General features: G+C 38.6%; 1 protein-coding gene across 1 annotated transcript in view; it reads left to right on the top strand.

Annotated features, from left to right (window-relative positions):
* The window catches only part of LRRC2 (leucine rich repeat containing 2), a 198285-nt gene that overhangs the window by 76458 nt on the left and 98592 nt on the right, over nucleotides 1-23235 (top strand). Inside the window, exon 3 of the mRNA XM_036751543.1 lies at nucleotides 1269-1476. Within this exon, the coding sequence (XP_036607438.1) occupies nucleotides 1269-1476 (208 nt within the window). The remainder of the gene's footprint in view (nucleotides 1-1268; nucleotides 1477-23235) is intronic.

Below are 23235 nucleotides of genomic sequence, written 5' to 3'. Positions count from 1 at the left end.
GGACCAGAGCCAATGGGGCAAAGGTGAAGAGGAACAAACAAAACACTTAAACTCAATAAAAGAGGATTCTGGGAGGGAATGAAAGAGGATTCTTGTAACCTGACCACTGGGGAAGGCTCATGTAATTTTTTTTTTTGTCACTCAAGAGTGTCTAAGTCAGGAATATTCTACCCTAATTTATTTATTTTTTTCTTCCTGTTACTGTAGAAAGAATGTTGGGCTGGATGTCAGCATGCCTACGTCCTAGTCACGTTCTGCCACTACAATGCTGTACAACCTTTAGAATATTATGTCGACTCTCTGGGCCTCAGTTTCCCATGTCTAAATTGAAATTATTAGGCTAGAGTGTTTCTATAGCTCTTTCAGTCTTTACCATTTGACGATACTGTGAATTACCCTTTGAGCACAAACATGGCAATGTTATCCAATTATAGATAATTGGAATAGAAAGGTCAGCCTGAAATTGGAAATTTTAGGTTCCTCCATCTCTCTTGTTACAGCTAGATCCTCTAACAAGGTATAGGCTCCCGCTGCCCAGTCTGGGCATGTTGCCAGCAGGATTCAGTTTAGTCGAGTTGAAACTGAATTTAACCTCTTTGTCTTTTACGTCATCTCTGGTGGAGGTAAAACAGGAAGAAAAAATGATGAGGAAAACCACAAATATCAACAAGAAGATGAACAAAAACTAAAACTAAATGCTAAAAATTAAGAACCTAGATAATCCAGAAACTAGATCAGTTTCTGTATAAATGAGAACTGACTTACCCTATACGTCAGAGGCTTAATATGTATCTGTGAGAATACAACTTAAGATGTGGGGATGTAGTGGATGGCTTGCTAGTCATAGTCAAGAAGATCTGAGTTCAAATTCAGCCTCATTTATTACTATTTATGTGACCCTTAGCAAGTTACTTAATCTCTGTCAGCCTCAGTTTCTTCAACTGTAAAATGTGGATAATAATAGCGCCTACCCCTCAGGGTAGTTGTGAGGATCAGATGAAATAATATTTGTAAAGCATTTAGAAGAGAGCCTGGTACTAACTGGTCATTAATAAATGATTCTTCCCTCCCCCTTTAACAGCTGTCTGACCTTGAGTCTGTACTTGATGTCTCAGCTTTAATTTCCTCATCTTTAAACGAAGATACCTAACTTACAGGGTTATTTTGAGGACTGAATGAGCTAATAGATGTAAAGGATTTTGAAAGTCTTAAAATGCTTTTATGAACATTAGCTATTGTTATAAATACTTTTTGTTGTATCATTCTAGGATAAAAGAAGAATGGAATTTTGTTCAAGAATGCAGGAAGAAAGGCATTCCGCAATCTGTATACTGCAGGAATGGTTTTGTAGACACCAATGTGAGGCTGCTGGAGAGGATAGAAAAGAACTCATCCCTGACAAAGGAGTCACTTTCCAAGGACAGAGGAAAAAGAAAAAATAAATTCATTTTTGAACTTTCAGGGCTGGAGTGGAAGGTAAATTGGATCTGCCCCTGTGCTTGTAACATCTGAGTGGTTCATGTGGGGCTTTTACTAATGTCTGCTGCTAACATGGAAATAAGCTTCTAGAAGACACTTTTGCTTTTGCTTCTTTTTTTACTTTAAGTAAATAATATTCTCCTACATTCCAAAGAGTTTGGGGGCTATGAAAGACTTAATTATCATTTCTCTAATTGTCTATGAACTACTCCTTTATAAAATGCTATTTTCCGCTATCACATTGCATTAGAAGCCTTCTGTGATCGATGGGGGAAAAGCAAATAGTAGCAACCAGCCTCTATAAGTTGGTCACTGTTATCTAATATCCACAATTCTATTGGCCTGTTTTGGTATTTAAGATTCTTATATATCTATCAACATTATAGTCAAAAGCTTCCTTTAAAAAAAACCCTCAAAATCGTAGAAAATGAGGCGTTGTACTAGATGATATCTTATTTAATTCTTGTCTATGACTATAAACCAGAAAACAATTGATAAGGTTTTGTTGAATTATGATGTAATTACCATGTTGGAAAAAAGCTTAAGGGGTTATTTAGTCTGTCTTCCTGACTCAGGAATGCATTGAACACAATCTATGCCACAGATAAGTGATCCTTAAGAATTCTTTCCTTAAACATATTTTGCGTGACTACATGTGTATAACCTGCATTAAATTGCTTGCCTTCTCAGTAGGGGAGAGTAGAGGGGAGAGAATTTGGCCTTTGAAAAATCTGATAAAATATTAAAATTGCTTTACATGTAATTGGGGAAAAATAAAATATTAGATAATGAAAAAAAGAATTCTTTCCTTAACTATCTCCAGAGAAGGAAACTCAAGAACTTTGCTTGGGTGTTTTACCAAAGTACATCATAAATACTGTGTCTGAGTCTTTCTAGATGAAATATATGAGGAAGTACATGAAGGAAATAGTAATTTCTTTAGCCGGCTTTAGGGAAGTCAGAGTTTCTAAAAAGAAAAAAAAAACAATTTTTTTTGGTCTATTGACTACTCAAGGAGAGCAAAAGACCTTGTGGCCTAATTTTTTCTCTTGTTGGTCCAACAGTACACTTCCCCACCATATTTCTGCACACCATAGACATTAACAGGAAGAGCAGCAAAGATTTTGTTGAAACAATACTTTAAAAAATTCAGCATCATACATTAGTTTTATATTCATGCTCTTATAGCTCCCTCTCTCTCTTTTTAATCTATGCTTTGATTTTCATTACCATCCATTGGTTCAGATCAGCCACTCCTCTGTGAGTTATAGTTTTAGAGAGTTACTTCGGGTACTGAGTGACTTGCCTATGGTCATGCCTCATGCCTCATGTACATATATATATATATATATATACATTTATGTTAGAGGCTGGATTTGAACCCAGGTCTTTCTGAATCCAAAGCCATCTTTCTGGCCACTATCTCAACAACATACTCAATTCAACAAGTATTTAAATGCTTACTATGTGCCGGGTGCTGTACAAGGTACCCAGGATGAAACCAAGACGAAGCAGAAATTAATCAGACTCTGACCTCGAGGACACTACATTCCCTTGGGATGAGGGGACAGCAAGCCTACAGGAAATTGAATACCAAATCATACAAAGGAATCTTCCAGGAAGAGGGCACTAGTGACTAGGTGGTGTCATGGGAGCTGAGCATCGAAGGAAGCCAGGTGGTGTTGTTTACAACAATTTATGACAATAATAGCTAGCATGTATATATATAAATGTATGTGTATATATATATATATATTTATATTTATATATAAATGTATGTGTGTGTGTATATATATATATATATATATATATATATTTTTTTTTTTTTTTTTTTACAAAATCCTCCCAACAACCCTGGAAGGTAGGCGCTGTTATCATGCCTATTACATAGGTGAGAAAACTGAGGCAGACCTCGAGGTTAAGGGATTTCACCAGGGTCACACAGCTAGTAAATATCAGAGGCTGGATTTGAACTCAGGCCTTCTTGACTTCAGGGCTAATGCTTACATGCACTCAGCCACTTAGCTGCTTCTATGAAGAAGAGATGTGGAAGTAGAGCTTTCCAGGCACGGCGTATCCATGGGCAATAATAAGCAGGCTTATTTGGTTAGAACACACAGAATCACGCATAAGTCTGGAAAGGTGTGCTGGAGCCCAGACTGTGATGGCTTTGAAAAGTGAGTATATTGGATCTTAGAGGCAGGATCGGGACCCCTCGGGGCTTTTTGAGTAGGCGAGTGACATAAGACTTACACTTTGAAAATTTCAATAGCAGCTTGAAAGCTGTATGAAGCATGCTGCAGAAAATCAGCCTCACTTCCTTCACAGGCTAGTTTTTGAGAACCACACATTAATTACACATTTTCTGAGGGCAAACTATGTGCAAGACACTACTCTAGCTGCAGTGAATACAATGATGTATAAAATGTGATCTATGACTGGCCTAAAGCTAGGCAAGACGTGTGTCTTTGGCCTTCTCATTTCCCAACAGCATGGTGTAAGCTAATACAAAGCATAGTAAATCTGGAACAGTAATTCAGTAACTAGATATCTCACAAAAGCTGAACTGAGAATAATTGTTGGAAGTAGCAGAAAAATAGATCTCAGAACATGTAAGGGAAAAAAAATCACAGCACTTAGAGATGTTTGAAAATGAGGTGATTTACAGCAGGAGACAGTAAGTTCCCCATGGCTGGATGACTTCAGGAAGAAACTAAGGAAATTCTTGCTCGAGTATGAGTGGGACTCACTAGAAGATCTCAGAGGCTCCTTGCAACTTGGGTCTCTACCATAGATTTAAACCGGGGATATTCTTACCTTAAAGATGATTGAGGACCATGATCTGGGGGAGGACCCTCCAGGTGTGAAGAGTAGATTTGATCCCTCCTCCTATTCACTTTAGTTTACTATTATAAACCAGCTAGTCACAATCTCTTTTGACATCTCTATCATTTTATAATATGGCAACTCAATCAGCAACGTTTATTGAGCAAATTTGTGTCCTTAGGGAGATATAGAAGTAAATTATAGGGATAAGACAAAACATAGACAGAATAATGGACTAGGTTCAGGTCCCAGCTCTCTTACTTGTTAAATGAGTGACCTTGGACATATGGTTTGACCATATTCCTACTGTCATCTGACATGGTCATTAAGTTAACATTAAATATTTATTAAGCAAATAACATGAAACTTTCAAGGAGATTACAGTGTAGTGGAGAGGAAAAGAGGTAGGATGTATACAGGTAACTATGGTTCTCTCAGGTTGAATTATCTCTATGCAGATAATATTCTGCCCTTGTCTCTCTTCATCTTCATGGCCACATCAACAACTGCTTCTTGGACATTTCAAAGTGGATGTCCTGTTCAAGAAGATCTAGGGTCTCCCTCTTCCTGTCAGGATTCAATACAAACTCCTTTTTTTGGTACTTTAGCTCTACTCAGTCAGAGTCCAGTCTGCCTTTCTGGGTTCCATGTGTACCCTTCAGGTACCCTATGTTCTTGCTGCTCTTAAATCGTGGTATGCTATCATCCCTACTGCTGTTTGCACAGGCTGCCTGACTACCTGGAAAGATTTCCCTCCTCACCTCTACCTTTGAGTATCCCTAACTTACTTCAAAGCTCAGTTCCAGAGCCATGGGAGGCCTTCCTTCATCCTTCCATCTGCTAGTCTCCCCACCTCCACTCTGTAACTGCCTTGAATTAACTGTGTGTATATTTTGTACTGATATGTATATATATGTATATATATATACATATATATATGTATACATATATACACAATACATACATGCATTTATGTATGAGACAGAGATGCACACACAGATACATAGGCAGACAGAGATAGAGAAACTGAGAGACTGAGACACAGAGACACACAGAGAGACAGAGAGAGAGAAGAGAAACAGAGAGAATGAGGAAAGGTAAGCAGAAAAAGCTACATTGGAAAGCCCTGTACACAATATAGTTAACAAGATGACATTAAGCTGCATTTGTGGAGGCAAAACATTTTGAAAGGGGCTACCACTTTTTAGACTATCGCCTAAGGTATCATGCCCACACAGACATCACATGGATGGTATCAAAATTGCTTTAAAGAATGTCGAGGGGAATATAATGAAAATAAAGGAACTGAAGTGTTGACTTTTCTCCTTGTAGGAATGTCTTTTTTGAAGTGGTAGAGAAAAAATAAAGGGTACTTTTTCCACATGAATTGAAGAGGCCATATGGGGAAGTGGCAATAGGGATGGGGTTGTAGCTTTTTAACTGGGAGGTCAGTAGGCGTGATGGAAGATTATCTATATTCCCAGGAAAAGGTGATGGGGTAATTTGAAAGTGAATAAACTTAGGGGGGAGTAGCTGCCATATTGGGTTACTCAGTGATAATCCCCAAAGATCTGATAGGTTAGAGTATTGGGTTGAATGGAATAAAATTCACCATGGATAGAGCATTGGAACTGGAGGTAGGAAGAACTTAAAGCATTAAGTTCTCTCAGACACTTGCTAGCTGTGTGACTTTAGGCAAGTCTCATTCAGAACTTAATGCTAATCCTCTCTCAAACACTTGTTACCTGTGTGACCTTAGACAAGTCTCTATAGGTAACCCCTCATAATCTGAGTTTCCTTATCTATGAGATGGAGAGAAAAATTGTACCTACATCACAGAGTTGGTGTGAATCTCAAACGAGAAAACATATGTAAAGCTCTCTGCTTAAGGCTCTATATAAATTCTAGCCATTAATTAAGGTGCAAAGTTTCATTTGAGTTTTTAAAAAAATCAACTCCATGAGCACAAGATGAGGGAACCATATTTAGCCATGGTTTGTTTGAAAGAAGATATGGAGATTTAGGTGGATTGCAAACTCACTGTGTCATCACATGCTTGATATGTCAGCCAAAAATAATCTAATTTGATCTTGGGCTGCATTAAGAGAAGCATAACTTCCTGGAATAAGAAGGTGATAATCTACATGTACTCTTCACTGATCAGACAATGTCTGGAGTACTGTGCTGAGCTCTGGATACAACATTTGAATAACATTGTTAAGCAACAGAATGTTTAGACAAGGGCACCTAACTGAGTTTATACCATATGAAGGCAGGTTGAAAGAATAAGGATTTTTTTCTGTTGCCTTTCTTTTCCAATTTTTTTTAATTCTATTTCAAATTTTCTCCCTCTTTTTCCCTCTTCACACTTTGAGAACACAAGAAAAACAAAACTCTACAAATATATATGGTTGTGCAAATCAAATGTCCACATTAGACATGTTAAAAAAAGAAGAAGAAAAATAGACTTCAATCTGTATTTATTCCATCAGTTCATATATCTGGAAGTGTATAGCACGATTCACTGTAAGTCCTTCGGAACTGTGGTGGGTCAGTGTGTTGATCAGAGTTACTAATTCTTTCATGGCTGATTATCTTTACAATATTGCTGTTACTATGTGTATTGTTCTCCTGGTTCTGTTCATTTCACTTTGCATCAGTTTATATGTCTTCCCAAGTTTTTCTGAAATCATCCTATTTGTCATTTCTTATAGTACAACAGTATTACATCAAATCATATCCCATGACTTGTTCAGCATTTCTTAATTGATATCATCTCCTCAGTTTCTAATTCTTTGACATCACAATATAAATATTTTTGTATATATGAATCATTTTCCTCTTTCTTTGACCTCTTTGAGTTATAGACCTCCTAGTGCTATCTGTAGGTCAAAGGCTATGTACAATTTAATAATCTTTTGGTCATAGTTCCAAATTTCTTTCCAGGATGGGTGGACTAGTGCACAGTTTCGTCAACAGTGTATTAGTGCACTTGATTCCCTAAACCTTCTCCAATTGTCATTTTCCTTTTCTCCTCTTAGCTAATTTAATGGTTTGAGGTGGTGCATCAGAGTTGTTTTAATTTGCATTTCTTTAAGCATTAGTGACTTAGAGCATTTCTTCATGAGACTATTGATAGCTTTGATTTCTTCCTCTGAAAACTACCTACTCACATCCTTTGATTATGTGTTAATTGGGGAATGGGAATAACATGTTTAGGCTAGAGAAAACTCAGGAAAAGGGAAGGGCTGGAGGGACATGATAGTTTTGTTCAAGTATCTGAAGGGTTGTCATGTAGAAGACTGATTGGACTTGCCTTGTTTTGTCCCAGTGGGTAGAACTAGGTACAATGGATGGAACTTGTAAATTTAACCTTGACGTCTAAGAAAATAACAACTTCATAACAGTTAGAACTAGCTGCCTCAGAAGGTAATGCATTGTTCTTCATTAGAGATCTCAAGGAGAGGTTAGATGATCACTTGTATTATATTTTATCATGTGGCGTTCTTTTTGGGTAGGAGTTGGACTAGAAAGCCACTGAAATACATTCTGACTTTGAAATCCTGCTGTTTTTCATTCTGGGTTAAATTTATTCTTAATTAAAAATAATTTATAGGTATCTGGGAGAAGTTTTCAAAAGACCTAAGTCAATTCAACAAGCCAGGCACTGCGCTAATAAGCGCCAGGGATACGAAGAAAGGCAGAGACAGTCCCTGACCTCCCTCAGAGTCTGATGGGGGAGACAACATTCAAACGACTATGTAGAAACAAAATGTATTTGGGCTGGAGATAATTTCAGAGGGAGGTTACAGAAAAAAGGAGGAACGGGAAGGTGAGACTTTAACTGAGATTTGAAGAAAACCAGGAAAGCCAGCCGGTAGAGAAAAGGAAGCAGAGAATTCCAGGTATTGTGGAGAGCCAGTTAAAATTCTTAGAGTCAAGAGATGGATTGGTTTTTGAGAGGAAAGAGACCAGTGTCACTGAATCTAGATGAGTGAGGTGAGTTGAAGAGGAAGGGAAAAGAGGGAGCTTTTAGAGAATGGCCTCATTTTTTCCAGTGAAGTATGAAGCAAGTTTCTCAGCTGAGAGGGGGAAGCAGAGAGGGAACAAAGGAAGCTTTGAGGGAGGATGAAAAGATTTTAAACATTATTATGGTGAGTAGGATTGTGAATGAATTAGGGAAGTGTAAAAGGATTATTTTGCAACAAATCTGTGTTAGACATTTTGTTATTTTCTCTTCCATTGTTCCATAGCACAGTGAGTGGTCAGTGAGTCAAAAAGAATTTATTAACTACCTACTATGTGTCAGGCACCAATGGTAAGTACTTGGGATAAAAAAGAAAGGCAAAAGACAATGGGAGACCCTGGCACTTTTAGGCTAATGCCTTTTCAGGTGCTCACTTTAAGTGAGGTAATACCCATTCAGTGAAGAGACCTTTTTAAGAAGTGAGTCAAGAGATGGTCCCTTTAATTAGAAAAAAGGAAAAAAAATCAAACTAGGAGGGGAAGACCCTGGAGGTTGCTAGTGAAAAGAGAAACAATTACCATTGACATTCACTCTGAGCCAAGAGGGCCTAAAATATAGCCATTAAGTGGAACTTGGGCAGGAACCTATTGTGGTCCAATGTATGAGCTTCAGAGTGAAATGGGTCAGAAAAGAGAGACATGTTACAGAAGGTGTCTCTTTAAAAAATTTATTTATTTAATTTATTTAATATACTTAGTTTTCAGCATTGATTTTCACAAGTGTTTGAATTCCAAATTTTCTCCCCATTTCTACCCTTCTGCCCACTCCAAGATGGCATATATTCTGGTTGCCCCGTTCCCTAGTCAGCCCTCCCTTCTGTCACCCCACTCCCCTCCCATCCCCTTTTCCCTTCCTTTGTTGTAGGGCAAGATAAATTTCTACACCCCATTGCCTGTGTATCTTATTTCCTAGTTGCATGCAAAAGCTTTGTTTTTGTTTGTTTTTGAACATCTGTTTTTAAAACTTTGAGTTCCAAATTCTCTCCCCTCTTCCCTCCCCACCCACCTTCCCTAAGAAGGCAAGCAATTCAACATAGGCCACATGCATATCATTATGTAAAACCCTTCCACAATACTCATGTTGCAAAAGACTAACTATATTTTGCTCCTTCCTGACCTATCCCCCTTTGTTGAATTTTTTCCTTTGACCCTGTCCATTTTCGAAAGTGTTTGTTTTTGATTACCTTCTCCCCCTATCTTCCCTCCCTTCTATCATCCCCCCTTTTTTATCTTCTTCTTCCTTCTTTCCTGTGGGGTAAGATACCCAATTGAGTGTGTGTGCTATTCCCTCCCTGGGTCAAATCCGATGAGAGCAAGATTCATTCATTCCCCCTCACCTGCCCCCTCTTCTCTTCCTACAGAACTGCTTTTTCTTGCCACTTTTATGTGAGATAATTTACCCCATTCTCTCTCTGCATTTCTCCCTCTCAATAATTTGATTTTATTTTTTTAGATATCATCCCTTCATATTCAACTCACCCTGTGCCCTCTGTCTTTACATATATATGTATATATATATATATACACACAAACACACACATACATATATACATGCACACACACACATATACATACACAAACACATATATATCCATATTCCCTTCAGCTGCCCTAAAACTGAGGTCTCATGAATCACACATATCATCTTTCCATGTAGGAATGTAAACAAAACATTTCAACTTTAGTAAGTCCCTTGTGATTTCTTTTTCTTGATTACCTTTTCATGCTTCTCTTGATTCTTGTGTTTGAAAGTCAAATTTTCTATTCAGCTCTGGTCTTTTCACTGAGAAACCTTGAAAGTCCTCTATTTTATTGAAAATCCATATTTTGCCTTGGAGCATGATACTCAGTTTTGCTAGGTAGGTTATTCTTGGTTTTAATCCTAGCTCCATTGACCTCTGGAATATTGTATTCCAAGCCCTTTGATACCTTAATATAGAAGCTGCTAGATCTTCGGTTATTCTGATTGTGTTTCCACAATACTCAAATTGTTTCTTTCTGGCTGCTTGCAATATTTTCTCCTTGATCTGCGAGCTCTGGAATTTGGCGACACTGTTCCTAGGAGATTTCTTTTTGGGATCTATTTGAGGAGGTGATCTATGAAATCTTTCAATTTCTATTTTACCCTCTGGCTCTAGAATACCAGGGCAGTTCTCCTTGAGAATTTCTTGAAAGATGATATCTAGGCTCTTTTTTTGATCATGGCTTTCAGGTAGTCCAATAATTTTTAAATTGTCTCTCCTGGATCTATTTTCCAGGTCAGTGGTTTTTCCAATGAGATATTTCACATTGTCTTCCACTTTTTCATTCCTTTGGTTCTGTTTTATAATATCTTGATTTCTCATCAAGTCACTAGCTTCCACTTGCTCTAATCTAATTTTCAAGGTAGTATTTTCTTCAGTGGTCTTTTGGACCTCCTTTTCCATTTGGCTAATTCTGCCTTTCAAGGCATTCTTCTCCTCATTGGCTTTTGTGAGCTCTTTTGCCATTTGAGTTAGTCTAGTTTTTAAGGTGTTGTTTTCTTCAATATTTTTTTTCAGTATTTTTTTATTTTCCTTTAGCAAGTCATTGACTTGTTTTTCATGATTTTCTCGCATCCTTCTATTTCTCTTCCCAATTTTTCTTCTACTTCTCTAACTTGCTTTTCCAAATCCTCTTTGAGCTCTTCCATGGCCTGAGACCAGTTCATGTTTTCCTTGGAGGTTTTTGATGTAGGCTCTTTGACTTTGTTGACTTCTTCTGGCTGTATGTTTTGGTCTTCTTTGTCAGCAAAGAAAGATTCCAAAGTCTGAGAGTGAATCTGAGTGTGATTTTGCTGCCTGGCCATGTTTCCAGCCAGCTTACATGACCCTTGAGTTTTTCAGTGGCGTATGACTGCTTGTAGAGTAAAGAGTACTTTGTTCCAAGCTTGAGGGGATGCACTGTTGTTTTCAGAGCTATTTCTATACAGCCAGCTCTGCCACACCAGTACTCCTCCTTCCCCAAGAATTACCAGCCTGGACCTGACTCAGATCTTAAGCCGGCTCTGCACTCCTGCTCATATTTGCCACTTAATTCCTCCCACCAGGTGGGCCTGGGGCAGGAAGCAACTGCAGCTGTAGTTCTGTAGCTGCACCACCTCCACTGTCCCTGGGGTGGTGGCTGAACCACGAACTCCTTTTACTCCCCACAGCTTTTCCCACTAACCTTCTCTGTTGTCTTTGGTGTTTGTGAGTTGAGAAGTCTGGTAACTGCTACCACTGATTCAGGGCACTAGGGCCTGTTCCACCCAGCTCTTGGTCTGGTTGGACCTGCCACCGCCCACACTGGGCTCCACTCCGCTCCCAGCTCCGTGGGCGATAGACCTCATCCAGCGACCATCCAGGCTGTCCTGGGCTGGAGTCCTGCTTCCCTCTGGTATTTTGTGGGTTCTTCAGTTCTAGAATTTGTTCAGAGCCATTTTTATAGGTTTTTGGAGGGACTTGGTGGGGAGCTCATGCAAGTCCCTGCTTTCCAGCCGCCATCTTGGCTCCACCCCCCAGGAGGTGCCTTGATTATATATGTGTGTGTGTATGTGTGTGTGTGTGTGTGTGTGTGTGTGTGTACAGATAGATACATACACACACATATACTTATATATACATCTACATATGATTACACACATATACTCAAGGAATGTAGGCTAATGTACATAGTAGAAAAGAACAATTAGCTACTTACTGGAGTATGTTTTAGTTTATACTTTATTCCTAATGTAATTTTAAGCTTAAAAAGTTGTGCCTTCATTATAGATCTTTAGCAAATGAAATTTACAAAACTTACTTTTCTCAATGGGAAACTCATCAAATATCTTCATTTTATTAATGCCTTTAATTAAGGCAAAAGAGCTTTTAGGAACAAAATTTATGAAGAACCACATAAGAAATCAATGTTCTGATTTTTTTTCCCTTTTATGGACAAAGTCATGGAGAAATGAAGATGAATTAAGATAATTTTTGAGATGATGGCATGCTAGGCAACTGGCCTCTTCTTCCTAAAATGGCGTATATTCTTCCTCAAGTTCTTGAATTGGTTCTAAAGGACTCCTGATTCAATAAAAAAATATACCACTTCAGGAAGCACTTACTCCCTTGTAGAGTATAGAGCTGTAAGAGTTGTTGATAATGTAAATCTTCAGTCTTTTCTCTGTTGTGATCTATTATCCTGGAAGTCTCTGGTTAATCATGGTTGAAAGAAGAAGTTGAATGATACCAAGGAAAAAAACTTTAGAAGTATTTTCTTTCTCTTCCTTTATTCCATTTCTTTATTTTCTCTTTCCTCTATTCCGTTTTGGGTTAATCTCATTGTTCAATTAGAATGAAATATTTCTTGATGTCCTATTATATGTTCAGTGCTAATATATCTTAACATTCAAATCTTCCTTTTCAGAAATTCCTTTCCTTCCTTCTTTCCTCCCTCCCTCCCTCCTTCCTTCCTTCACTCCCTCCCTCCCTTCTTCCTTTCTTCCTTCCCTCCCTCCTTCCTCCCTCCCTTCCTTCCTTCCTCCCTTCCTTCCTTCTTTCCTTCCCATTTAGCAATTATTAATTTAAGTATGGATAATTACACCAAGTAATTAATAACCCAAGTAATTTTTTTCTGGGGTGTAATAATTCAGTACGAAAATTCACAGTGATCATATTATGTCAGCTTCCCAAATAACATCAAAAAGGTATCACCATTGTAGTACCCAAAGTCACCTATACATTTAGGAGTGGGCAAATGAGCAATAAAGTATGGTTTAGATGTGCCCAAAAGATGTCTCTTTTCCTCACATTGTTCTTTATTTTTCATGGGAAATAGTTATAAACACTTATTCATACCTCTTGTTTTAAGACTTTTTAGTATTAGAAAGTCCTCTAATAAAACTAAAATTCCCTTTGGAGGAAAATGGTATGCTCCCACTTATTAATTCAAACTCCTCAGCCTTGTTTCTAGATGATATCAAGCAAAAATATTCCCAATTTTCCCATCCCTTGTGAAATCACTTGCCTCAATCCTATGGCACCATTTACTCTATTACATGACATGGAGACTTTCCTAGGCTTTTTTACTCTCTTGAGACATTATATGGTACACTGTCCTATTCTCTCTCTATTCCCCCTCCTCCTTTGATATCACATGGGAATTTTCCTCATACTGACATGATATCAGGATTTGTTCTTTGTCCACTGATTCAATCATTCTGTTTGTTCCTACCATTCTGATGCAGCCCAGCTCCATTCACTCCTAGTTTGGGAACATTGCCTCTGCTTCTCAAATTTTAATAAGTCAATGGTGGCCCCTCTGGAATTTACAAATCTCTCTGCCCTTTTGGATTTTCAGAGGAGATCTGCTTGGATTTTAACAATTTGGTTTCCTTTCAGTAGGATATTATAGAGTTGGCCTCCTTTCTCTGGAATTTTTGCTCAACTCTCCATTTTTATCCACAAACCCCAAGACAACCATTTTCAGTAGCTCACCCAGGCATAGATCCTTCTGATTATAGACTGGGATGCCTCTTGGGATGCTCAATTTTTTCATTGCCACACAGTTCTTATAAGACTTGGAACTAGAGGTAAATGAAGCATTGATTTGACCCAGATGAACACTGTTTGGACCACCTAGACTCTTTTGACAGTGAGATGCTGAAAGGATGTGTGCTTTGACTTAGACTCATTCTGCAGTCATCACACAGAAGGCATCCTTACGTCTCCCCAGCTTGATTTTGACATCCACACAGTTGAGCAACAGTTTTTCTTGGGGAAAAAAAGAGAAAAAAAAAACCAAATCTTTGTGCAGATGGTGCAGGAGTGCCAATTTTCTGCTTCTGGCTGTCAATTGCATTCAGTTCACAAAGTCATCATTATCTCCCTCTGGGTCCACATCTTCATTGTGACCTGCTGTGTCTTTATAAACCCCCCAAGCCAAAAACTGTGTCACCAGCATGTTGCTGCTGTAATTGGGCACTGACTCAATGAAGACCCTGTAGGTGGCGAAGTTGTTGCTCTGTCTGACAAGCCAGTCACCCTCAGTCACATAGAGTTGGGAGAAAATAAAAGTGATGGGGTAATTATTCAAAGATATGCTCTTCTTCCTTCATGATCTTGCAAGTCACAAAGAGTGGATTATTATTTAGATACGAACAATCTTAACATTGCTATCTATGTAAAATTCCAAAGGGAAAAAATATGGTAAAGTGGCCTTCTGTGGCATGTCAACATAAATCTTTCAAAGAACGTTTGTGTGAGTGAAAATTGAAATAGGTCCAACTAGAACTTGGTGAATTCTTCTAAATCCCAGTGTACAAACACCACCATTGATGTGCCTTTCCTTTAAAAGATGTTCCTTTTAGTGGATTTGGGGCTATGCGCTGTAACCTACTGTGTCTTATTTTGATGAGTGACCCTTCTCTTCTGAATCTTCTTTTTAAAAGGCTTAGATTGCCTGGAGTGTCTGCCCTGGCCTGCTTTGTACTTTTCTGCTTCTGGGAGATACCACATCTCTCCTATTTTCTCTGTCTTCTCTTAATGTACATAAATCCTGCTCTCCTCTGCTTTGATTACTTACTGAAAATGGTGTTGACTACATGACCTAGTGTGTCCCAGTAATGTTTTTTTAATGGCTGCTTTCATGTGAAGCTTTGCCATTAACAAATCCCTTCTGAAAAGTGGCACAACCTTTCTAAAGAGACTTCAAAATAGCCCTCCTATACCCTCCATACGCATCCTTAGGGTGACATAAAAACCTATTAAACTGCTTCCTGTCTGTTTCCTGTAGTAATCTTGGTGTATGTGAGGATCTTTGAAGTCATAGGAATTTAATTTTTTTCCTTTAACATTTTCTACTTTTCTGAGGGCAGAGACAGACCTTCACAAAAGTAGAATGGAAGAGGTTCATCTAGGGCCATCCTTTTTTTCCCCCACAGATGCTGAGGTCTCATTTACCCACAGACAGGCAGTAAGACTTACCATAAGTGACACCAGCTGGCGTCAACTTTTATGGGTGGAGATATACCTCAGTTAATGGCCCCCCCCCCAACATGTTGTGTATCTACTATGTCCATTTACACACTGAAAGAATTTAATCCACCCTTTAGGTCAGCAGGATATGGAGCATTGCTGATTGGTACATCTGCTGGCATTCTCAACAACAGCAATAGCACCTCATCTTGTAGTGAAATGGAAAGACTTCCTCAGAGGCTTGTCGTTATTCGCTCACAGCATGACTTGGCTTGAAGTTTCTTGCTCAAAGTGACGTAGTTGTTCAGAGCCTGCATCATCTTGGTCATAGAGTAATTTTTTTTGCTCTTCTTGAGGGTAAAGCAGTTTAGAATCTGTATAGTTTCCTATTTCAAAAGTCATATTATTGGGGAGGGTATACTGTATTCTGCGAGGTATTGTATCTTTAAGAGACCTTCATCCCCCAAGGACTGGAGGTCCTGGGGACATAATAATTGCTGGATGTCATTTATCCCTTGGTAACCTTCTCCCGCCTTCCAATCCTAGAGATTCTTTAGATTGTCTTCTTGAACCAACTGTTAAACTATATAGGTCATCCTACTCATTTGACCAGAACAATTTTTCTTCCTCTGCCCGTGGTTTTGAAGGATGTTTTCTATTCTGTAAACAGGATCCTGACTGCGCTTTACCTTTTATAGCTCTTTTGGGTAAAAAGTCTCTATAAGCTCTGCTCTGTCAATGTCTTTCAGTTTATGAGCGATCTACTGAACACCAGTCATAACCTCTGTCACAATAAATATTCCATCCATCAAAAAGTCTGTTCATGTCCCTTTGAAGTTTTCCTTTGATCTTAACTGCACACGCTCACTGCAGGCATAGATAATGCTAACACTTTTTGTTTGTTTTCTTTAAAGGCTGTTGTCATACATGGTTTTCATACCACTACAGAACTCGTAGGAGCAGCACTCATCTGTTGATTTCGGATATTTCTCTAGCTATCTAAAATGTCCCAAAGCACACTGGTGTAGCAAAATGTGTTTTGACCCATAAAATAATGCTACATCTTTGATTTTATGAACTAATTGGATCATTGAACAACCTCTGCTTTCCCCTGAATATTGATAGCAAAATGGTAGATTTTTTTTTGGCTTAAAAGTTTATTGTTGGGGTTTATTAAAAAAATTTTCCCTTGATGGTGCCTCCAGATTTTTTCAGACACTCTACCTATGTCAAACACTGATTTGAGAGCAAAGATCAGGACTGAATTGTCTTTAACTTTCAGACTAACTGCCTAGATTGTTTTGAATATACATATATATGTATATTTTTCTATTAAGACAACCTTAAAATAAGTGTGCTCATATAGCTATTTAATATCTAAGTTGGCCCGACACTGGGCTTCTACATCTGGAACTATGGTTCTGATATTTGGAAAGTTTTCTTATGCAGATTTGTGCAATATGTAAACATCTCTATTCAACCACAATAATACTCACAGTCCTCATCTCTCTATCCCTCTTTAAGGCCTCTTGAAAAAGAGGTAACCTGCTTCTACAGACTATAACAGATTGCCTTTAATGAAGCCTACATTCTTCACATGTTGGAGCCCCCAATGGTCTGAGACAGCCATACAAAATATAATGAGATGTAGACAGTAATATAAGTCTCTCATATTTTATGGTATGGCACCAGACACGCATCTTTGATTGGTTTTGCATGTTTATAGCTTTATGTTGATCGTTTACAACATTCCTGTGGTCTGTTGAAAGCCTAGCTTTCTTAGAACCTCCTACAGTTTGGGGTCTGAAGTGATAAAGTGACTGTGGGCAGCCATCTGGCATGTTTCAGAACTATTAATCTTATTCGGGATGGTTATTAAAATACACGTCTGCCATCATATTCATCATTTTCATTTTATAAGCCACATATGTTATAAGGATTTTTATTTCTGCATGGATGTCACAGATTCAAGCCTTCGCAGCCTCATTGTATTATTCATTTCCAGACAGCACCACCCGCCCAGGTGCACTTCCCACATAACTGTCACAACAATCTTTCTGGATTCATTTAGAATTTCAAAAACCATCCAGTGAGAACACACGTTTCCTCGGTGGTGGTGAAGTAGATAAAGCATTGGGCTTGGAAAGAGGAAGTCTTGAGTTCAAATCAGGTCTCACTTACGGCCTTGGGCAAGCCACTTAACTTTTGCCTCAATTTCCTCATCTGTTAAATGGGAAGAATGGTATCTCCCTCACAGGGCTGCTGTGAATCTCAAATGAGATATTTGCAAAAACAAAAAAAGCCCCAAACCAAAAGCTTTTAGTATAGCTTCTGGTACACAGTAGGTGCTACATAAATGCTCACTCTTCTCCACCCCTCCACAAGACATCCTAGCTCTAAAGGAAGAGTTCCTTCCACTTTGCAGGCATCTGAATGGACAGATTTCCATCTGTAGTCATTTTTCCCCTTCGGATAGCCCACAATGCCATTTTTCTAATCTAATCTAACCCAATTTGGGGGGCCCTACCCGTGCATCCTCAGCAGCAGATGTTGATACGTAAGCTGCAATGATCTTCATTATAGTCTTTTTGAAAATACTTCTCATTAGTGCAATGTTTCTTGTGGCCTTTGCTCACAGGATGAAGCCAACTCCTTTCTTTGCCTCTCTAAGGAGAATCTATAATTCACTTCTGGTGAAGTTGACTGTGAGAGTGACAAATCTGATTCAATTCATTTCCTCTTTTTATAAGTATGTTTAGTAACAGGACAAGAGGATCACATTTAGAATACAACAGTCAAAGTTTAGAGATGGTCTAAAAACCTGTGTGACTCTTAGCACCCTCTTTAATTGAGAAGTCAGTTCATATCCAGTCTTCTTCCAGAACCCTTTCGTGGGCCACCCCGCTGCTAGCAAGTTCAATCTGAGATTACCAAAAATTTATGCTATTTTGTGTATGTTATGGTAATTAAGGTGGGACTTTTTTTTTTTTTTTTTACTGTTTTCTCTTTTGGAGCACTTAGGTAATCAAGTACCTTTGATGAGTCTGGCCTTTGTTTCTTTGATTAAATCAGGAGTCTTTGATGACCTGCTTACATCAAGGAAAAGCCTAGTTCACATGCGTTTGAATCGCATGGTTGTGACACTCTTTGACACTGAACAGTGCGTATCAACTCAGAGGTTAACATTTTGCTTGGGGCTCACTCATTGGAAGGGTGTTGGTGTGGAGACTCTGGGTAGCTGTTAAGAAGCACCCCCCCTCCCCCAGCTTTGAGAACCCAGATGTTGGTGCTTCTCTCTCTGCTAACTATGTATGTATCACTTTGGTCAGACAGATAGAAGCCTGTCTGTTGATTTGTGTTATTTGCTCTGTTTATGTAATTTCTGTTTGTGTTTGTTCTGAAATTCAGGGTGCTGGATTTTTCCCCTTAACTAAGTGAATGATATAAGTATGTTTAATTAAAGTGAGATTGTTAAACCCTTAAAGTTACTTTCCTTAGAAAACAGATCAAAGAATTTGTGCTAGCAGCTCTCCTGTGTGTTGCTGTGGTTGGTCTTACACCTCCACAGCAGCTGCTAGCAGTGTTGTTGTTATAGTATGTATGATGCACATGCACATCTTCTCAAAGAAAGCCAGAGAATACAAGAAGCTAAAGTGAGGAAGGAGAACATCCCAGACATGAAGAAGAATGGGTGCAAGTGGACTAAACTGGGAGGTGGAGTGTTATTACATGAGGAACAGCAAGTAGGCCAATGTCTCTAGATTATAGAATATGTGGAGGGGAGTCAAGTGTAAGAAGATTGGAAAGAGAGGAAAGAGTCAGATTGTGAATGGGTTTAAAAGCCAAATGGAGAATTTTCTGTTTGGTCTTGAGAGAATAAAGAACAAAGAATCACTGTTGAATGTGGGAATATGTGACCTAATCAGACTTGCACTTTAGGAAGATCATTTTGGAAGTGGAGTTCAGGACAGAGCAGAATAGGGAGAGAATTGAGGCAGAAATACCCACCAGAAGGCTACTTCCATGCTTGAGATAACAAGGGCCCCACTCTAGAATGGCAGCTCTGTCAGTGGAGAGAAGGGGGATCATATGAGAGAGGCTGTGAACTTAGAAATGACAACATTTGGTGACAAACATGTGGGGTTAGTGCTATGAGTGAGTAGTTGAAGATGACACCAGTGTTGTTATCCTGTGTCATGCCTTTGAGGGTGGTGGTGCCCTTGAAAGTAATAGAAGAGTTTAGAAGAACATAGCGGGAAAGATAATGGGTTCTTTTTTAAACATGTTGAGTTTGAAAAGGTTTGGGGGATATCTAGATTGAATTGTCCAACAGACGGCTGGGTACGTGAGACTGGAGTTCATGACAGAAGTTAAGGCCGGATAGATATGAGAATCATCTGCATAGATAGGATAATTGGACCCATTGGAGCTGATAAGATCATCAACCAATGTAGAGTATGGGTTCTTAATTTGTGTTCTGTTAACTTTAAAAAAATATTTGATAATTACATTTCAATATAATTAGTTTCCTTTATAATCCTAAGAATTATATTTTATACATTTAAAAATATTATTATTAAGGATCTATAGGATTCACTAGACCACCTAATGAATCATGTGCCCACTGAAAGGTTCAGAATCTTTTGTATGGATAGAGTAGAGAAAATAACCCAAAACAGACTCTTGGGGAAACACTCATGCTTAGTGGACAGCATGGAGAAAGGTCCAGCAAAGGAGACTGAGAGAAAGCAAGAAGACAGGTAAGAAGAGAAAACAGAGAGAAAAGTGTCAAAAAAAACCCCAAAACATCCCAGTCTATGAAGGAGAGGGTATTCAGGAGAAGCTGACTGACAGTGTCAATGGCTGAAGAGGCCGTTTGATCTGTCAATAAGCAATCATCGGTAACCTCGGAGTGAAGTGTTTCAGTTGAATGATTAAACTAGAAGCCAAACAATGCATAGGGTTAAAAATCTAGGGAGAGAAGAGGAAGTGAAGGTGTTGATTGTAGAAGGTTTTTTTCAAGGAGTTTGTTCACAACAGGGAGAAGATATAGGATGATAACTAGTGGGGATAGTAGGATCAAGTGAGAAGTCTGTAAAAATGAGGGAGACAAATGTGTAGGCATCAGGGAAGGAGTTAATATAGAAGGGAAAATGTAGATTAGTGAAATAATGAGGATGGGAGTGGGAGGGGGAATAGAATATTATCAAGGTAAATGTAGAGGTGTTTGCCTTGACAGGAAGAATACTTTTTCATGTGAGAGGCGTAGGAGCAGATAGTAGGGAAGTTATCTGAGTGATGTGAGACTTTTCGTACCTTAATATTAAAAATTGCCACATACTGTTTTCATTGTTCATGATTGTCATCTGATTGCACCTCTGGTGTGAGGGCTTACGGAACCCTTTTCAGGGCTGCGCAACCACCTTTAGTGTCTGCCCGATTCACCCAATTCTCATCTGTGGCTTCAAGAAGCTGTATCATGTGCAGCAGCCACACCCTGGTAAAACCATCTTAGCAGATGGGCTAAACCAAGTTGGGTGTAACTGGTAGGCCTCAAACCTGCTGGTGAGTTACGGGAGGTCCACCCCCAAACATGTGAGGACTTCTCCAGGCAGCGTGGATGGATGAGAACACTTAGAGCTTGGTCAGATATTGAAAATACCCAGGTTACCCACTGCATCCTGGGCCACCACCAGTCCTCTTGACCTTTGTCCTGCCACTGGACTTCCCGACTCAGGAAGAGACTTTGGGCAACTCTAACTCACTTAAATCCCATTCGCTTGTAAATCAAGACATTGCCTGGTGATATCATTGGGAGTCTTTGAAAACAAAGGCCAAACAGCAGCAACAGAATTACCATCTGATAGGATGCTGGTGTCTAGTCCAGTTTCCCTTATCAGTATTCCATTCAGAGGGATGAACTTAATTCATTATATAGTCATTTATTTACATTCATTATTTCAAATAAATGCACATACACATGTTTTATATATAAAACTTTCTGCAAAGTAACCAGTTCTCTTTATTAATTGACACGCAAAAGAAAGTAGTCACATTTTTGGAGAGAGGTGAAGGAGAAAGTAAATAGAACAAGAGGAAGAAGGTCAAGGAGATTTGTCACATGTAGAGATGTCACGCATTTTTTTTTTTGGCCTATCATTACATTGTTCACTTAGGTGCACTTAATATCCAGCTATGTCCATGGACCTTTATCAGGTTTTCAGGTTACTTAATGTTGCTGGTTTGGTTTTGTTTTCTTTACCTCTTTAAGAACTGACAAAATGGCTTGAAGAGGTAGCATAATAGAGTGGGAAGGTCACACCCTCTGGAGTTAAAGGACTTGGGTTCAAATCTTCTTTTCTGTATATATGTGACTTTGGAAAAGCAATTACATTTCTCTGGGCTTCAGTTTCCTTTGACAAAGGGAGGATTTGGATCAGGTGAGTTCTGAAGCCTAGTCTGAAATTTAATCCTTTGATTATCTCTTAACCAGGGACCTCATATAAGACTCCTTTTGTTTGTTTTTTTGCTAATGAGATTCATAATACTTTGCCCAGGAGTCTCAACATGGGATGGTGCTAATTACTATTTCTTTCTCCTTCCTCGATTTTCCTTGTACTGTACTTTTTACTATATATGTTTTATTCATCACCACCCCCTTATCCCCCCTTCCCAGAGAACATAAGCATCTTGAGGGCAGAGACTATGTTGTTCTTGTCTTTGTATTGTACCTTGCATATAATGGGCACTTTTAAAATGTCTATGGAATTAAATTGACCAAACAAATGAAGAAAGTTAAGAACTGGATGTATTCAAAAGGCAGCTGTCTTAAATAATTTATTACTGCAGCAAAAAATAGGTTTTTCAAATATCGGTCACTGCTTCCAAATCATACTTTGAGTGTGGAAATAATGCACATTAGTACATTTCATAATCAAAGGCCATGGCATACTCTGAAGGAAAGCAAATGCGGGTGGGCATGGTAGAGGGAGAACGTCAAGATTATCTGGATTCTTAGAAATGTGTTCTTAATAACAGTGTGAACAAAAAAGGTCTTTAAAAGACATGTTGCCATGTTCAGATGAATGACATATATGAGACAAAGAAACCACCAGCTCCACAATACTAAAAGTTTAATCTTTGATCTTATTATCAGGTCAGTATCTCATCTTTCTTCTTTTCTTCTCTCACTCCACCACTTTTAAAGCTGAAATGTCATTCTTAAATGGTTATCTTTTTCTTGAGACAAGGTTTTACATCGTTTCCTATTGTACTTGGAGTCAAGAAACAACTCTAACACAATAGCCATAGGGATCACAGGCAGGCAAATCATATAAACTCTCTGGGCTTCAGATTCCTCATCAGTATAATGGACTTAGGCATGCCTTTAGTAGCTTCCTCACAGGTTCTTGTGAGATTCAGATGAAATGATGTATACAAAATAAAATCATGTTCATTTACATTTTTCAAGTATGTGCATACATACACAGAAACACCATACTATGTCTGAGGATCTCTCTAAGTATCTGCTAGTATCCTGGTATCTTGAATTAATGGATGGCAGAGATAACCATTTATGGGTAAGCTATTGATTTTTATGTCTTGTCAATCATGGATCAAGGATACTGCAATAAACATGACAAAGCAAAAATGGAATAAATGGAATAAAGACAAGCAAAAATAAAAGCAGGGAAGGGGCAAAAAAAGGACAGCTTTGAACAGCAAAGGATTTTTTTTGGGTGCAGAAAACTGTGAAGCCCATAAAAAAATTCTATGGGAAGTTGGAAAGATTTCTCATTACCAGCCTTGAGGCAATCCAAGCATTTTATTTTTTTAAGCTGTCATAAACTGACAAAGATATGAGATGGATTACATTGTAATGTACACCTAGTGGGAAAATGAAGCAGAGAATGAAATGGTCCATATCAGAAGGGGAAAAAATCCCTGC

The sequence above is a fragment of the Trichosurus vulpecula genome, chromosome 1 (genome assembly GCF_011100635.1).
Source record: "Trichosurus vulpecula isolate mTriVul1 chromosome 1, mTriVul1.pri, whole genome shotgun sequence".
NCBI lineage: Eukaryota > Metazoa > Chordata > Mammalia > Diprotodontia > Phalangeridae > Trichosurus > Trichosurus vulpecula.
The sequence above is the reverse complement of the archived record's forward strand: the minus strand, read 5'-3'. Positions and strand labels throughout refer to the sequence as shown.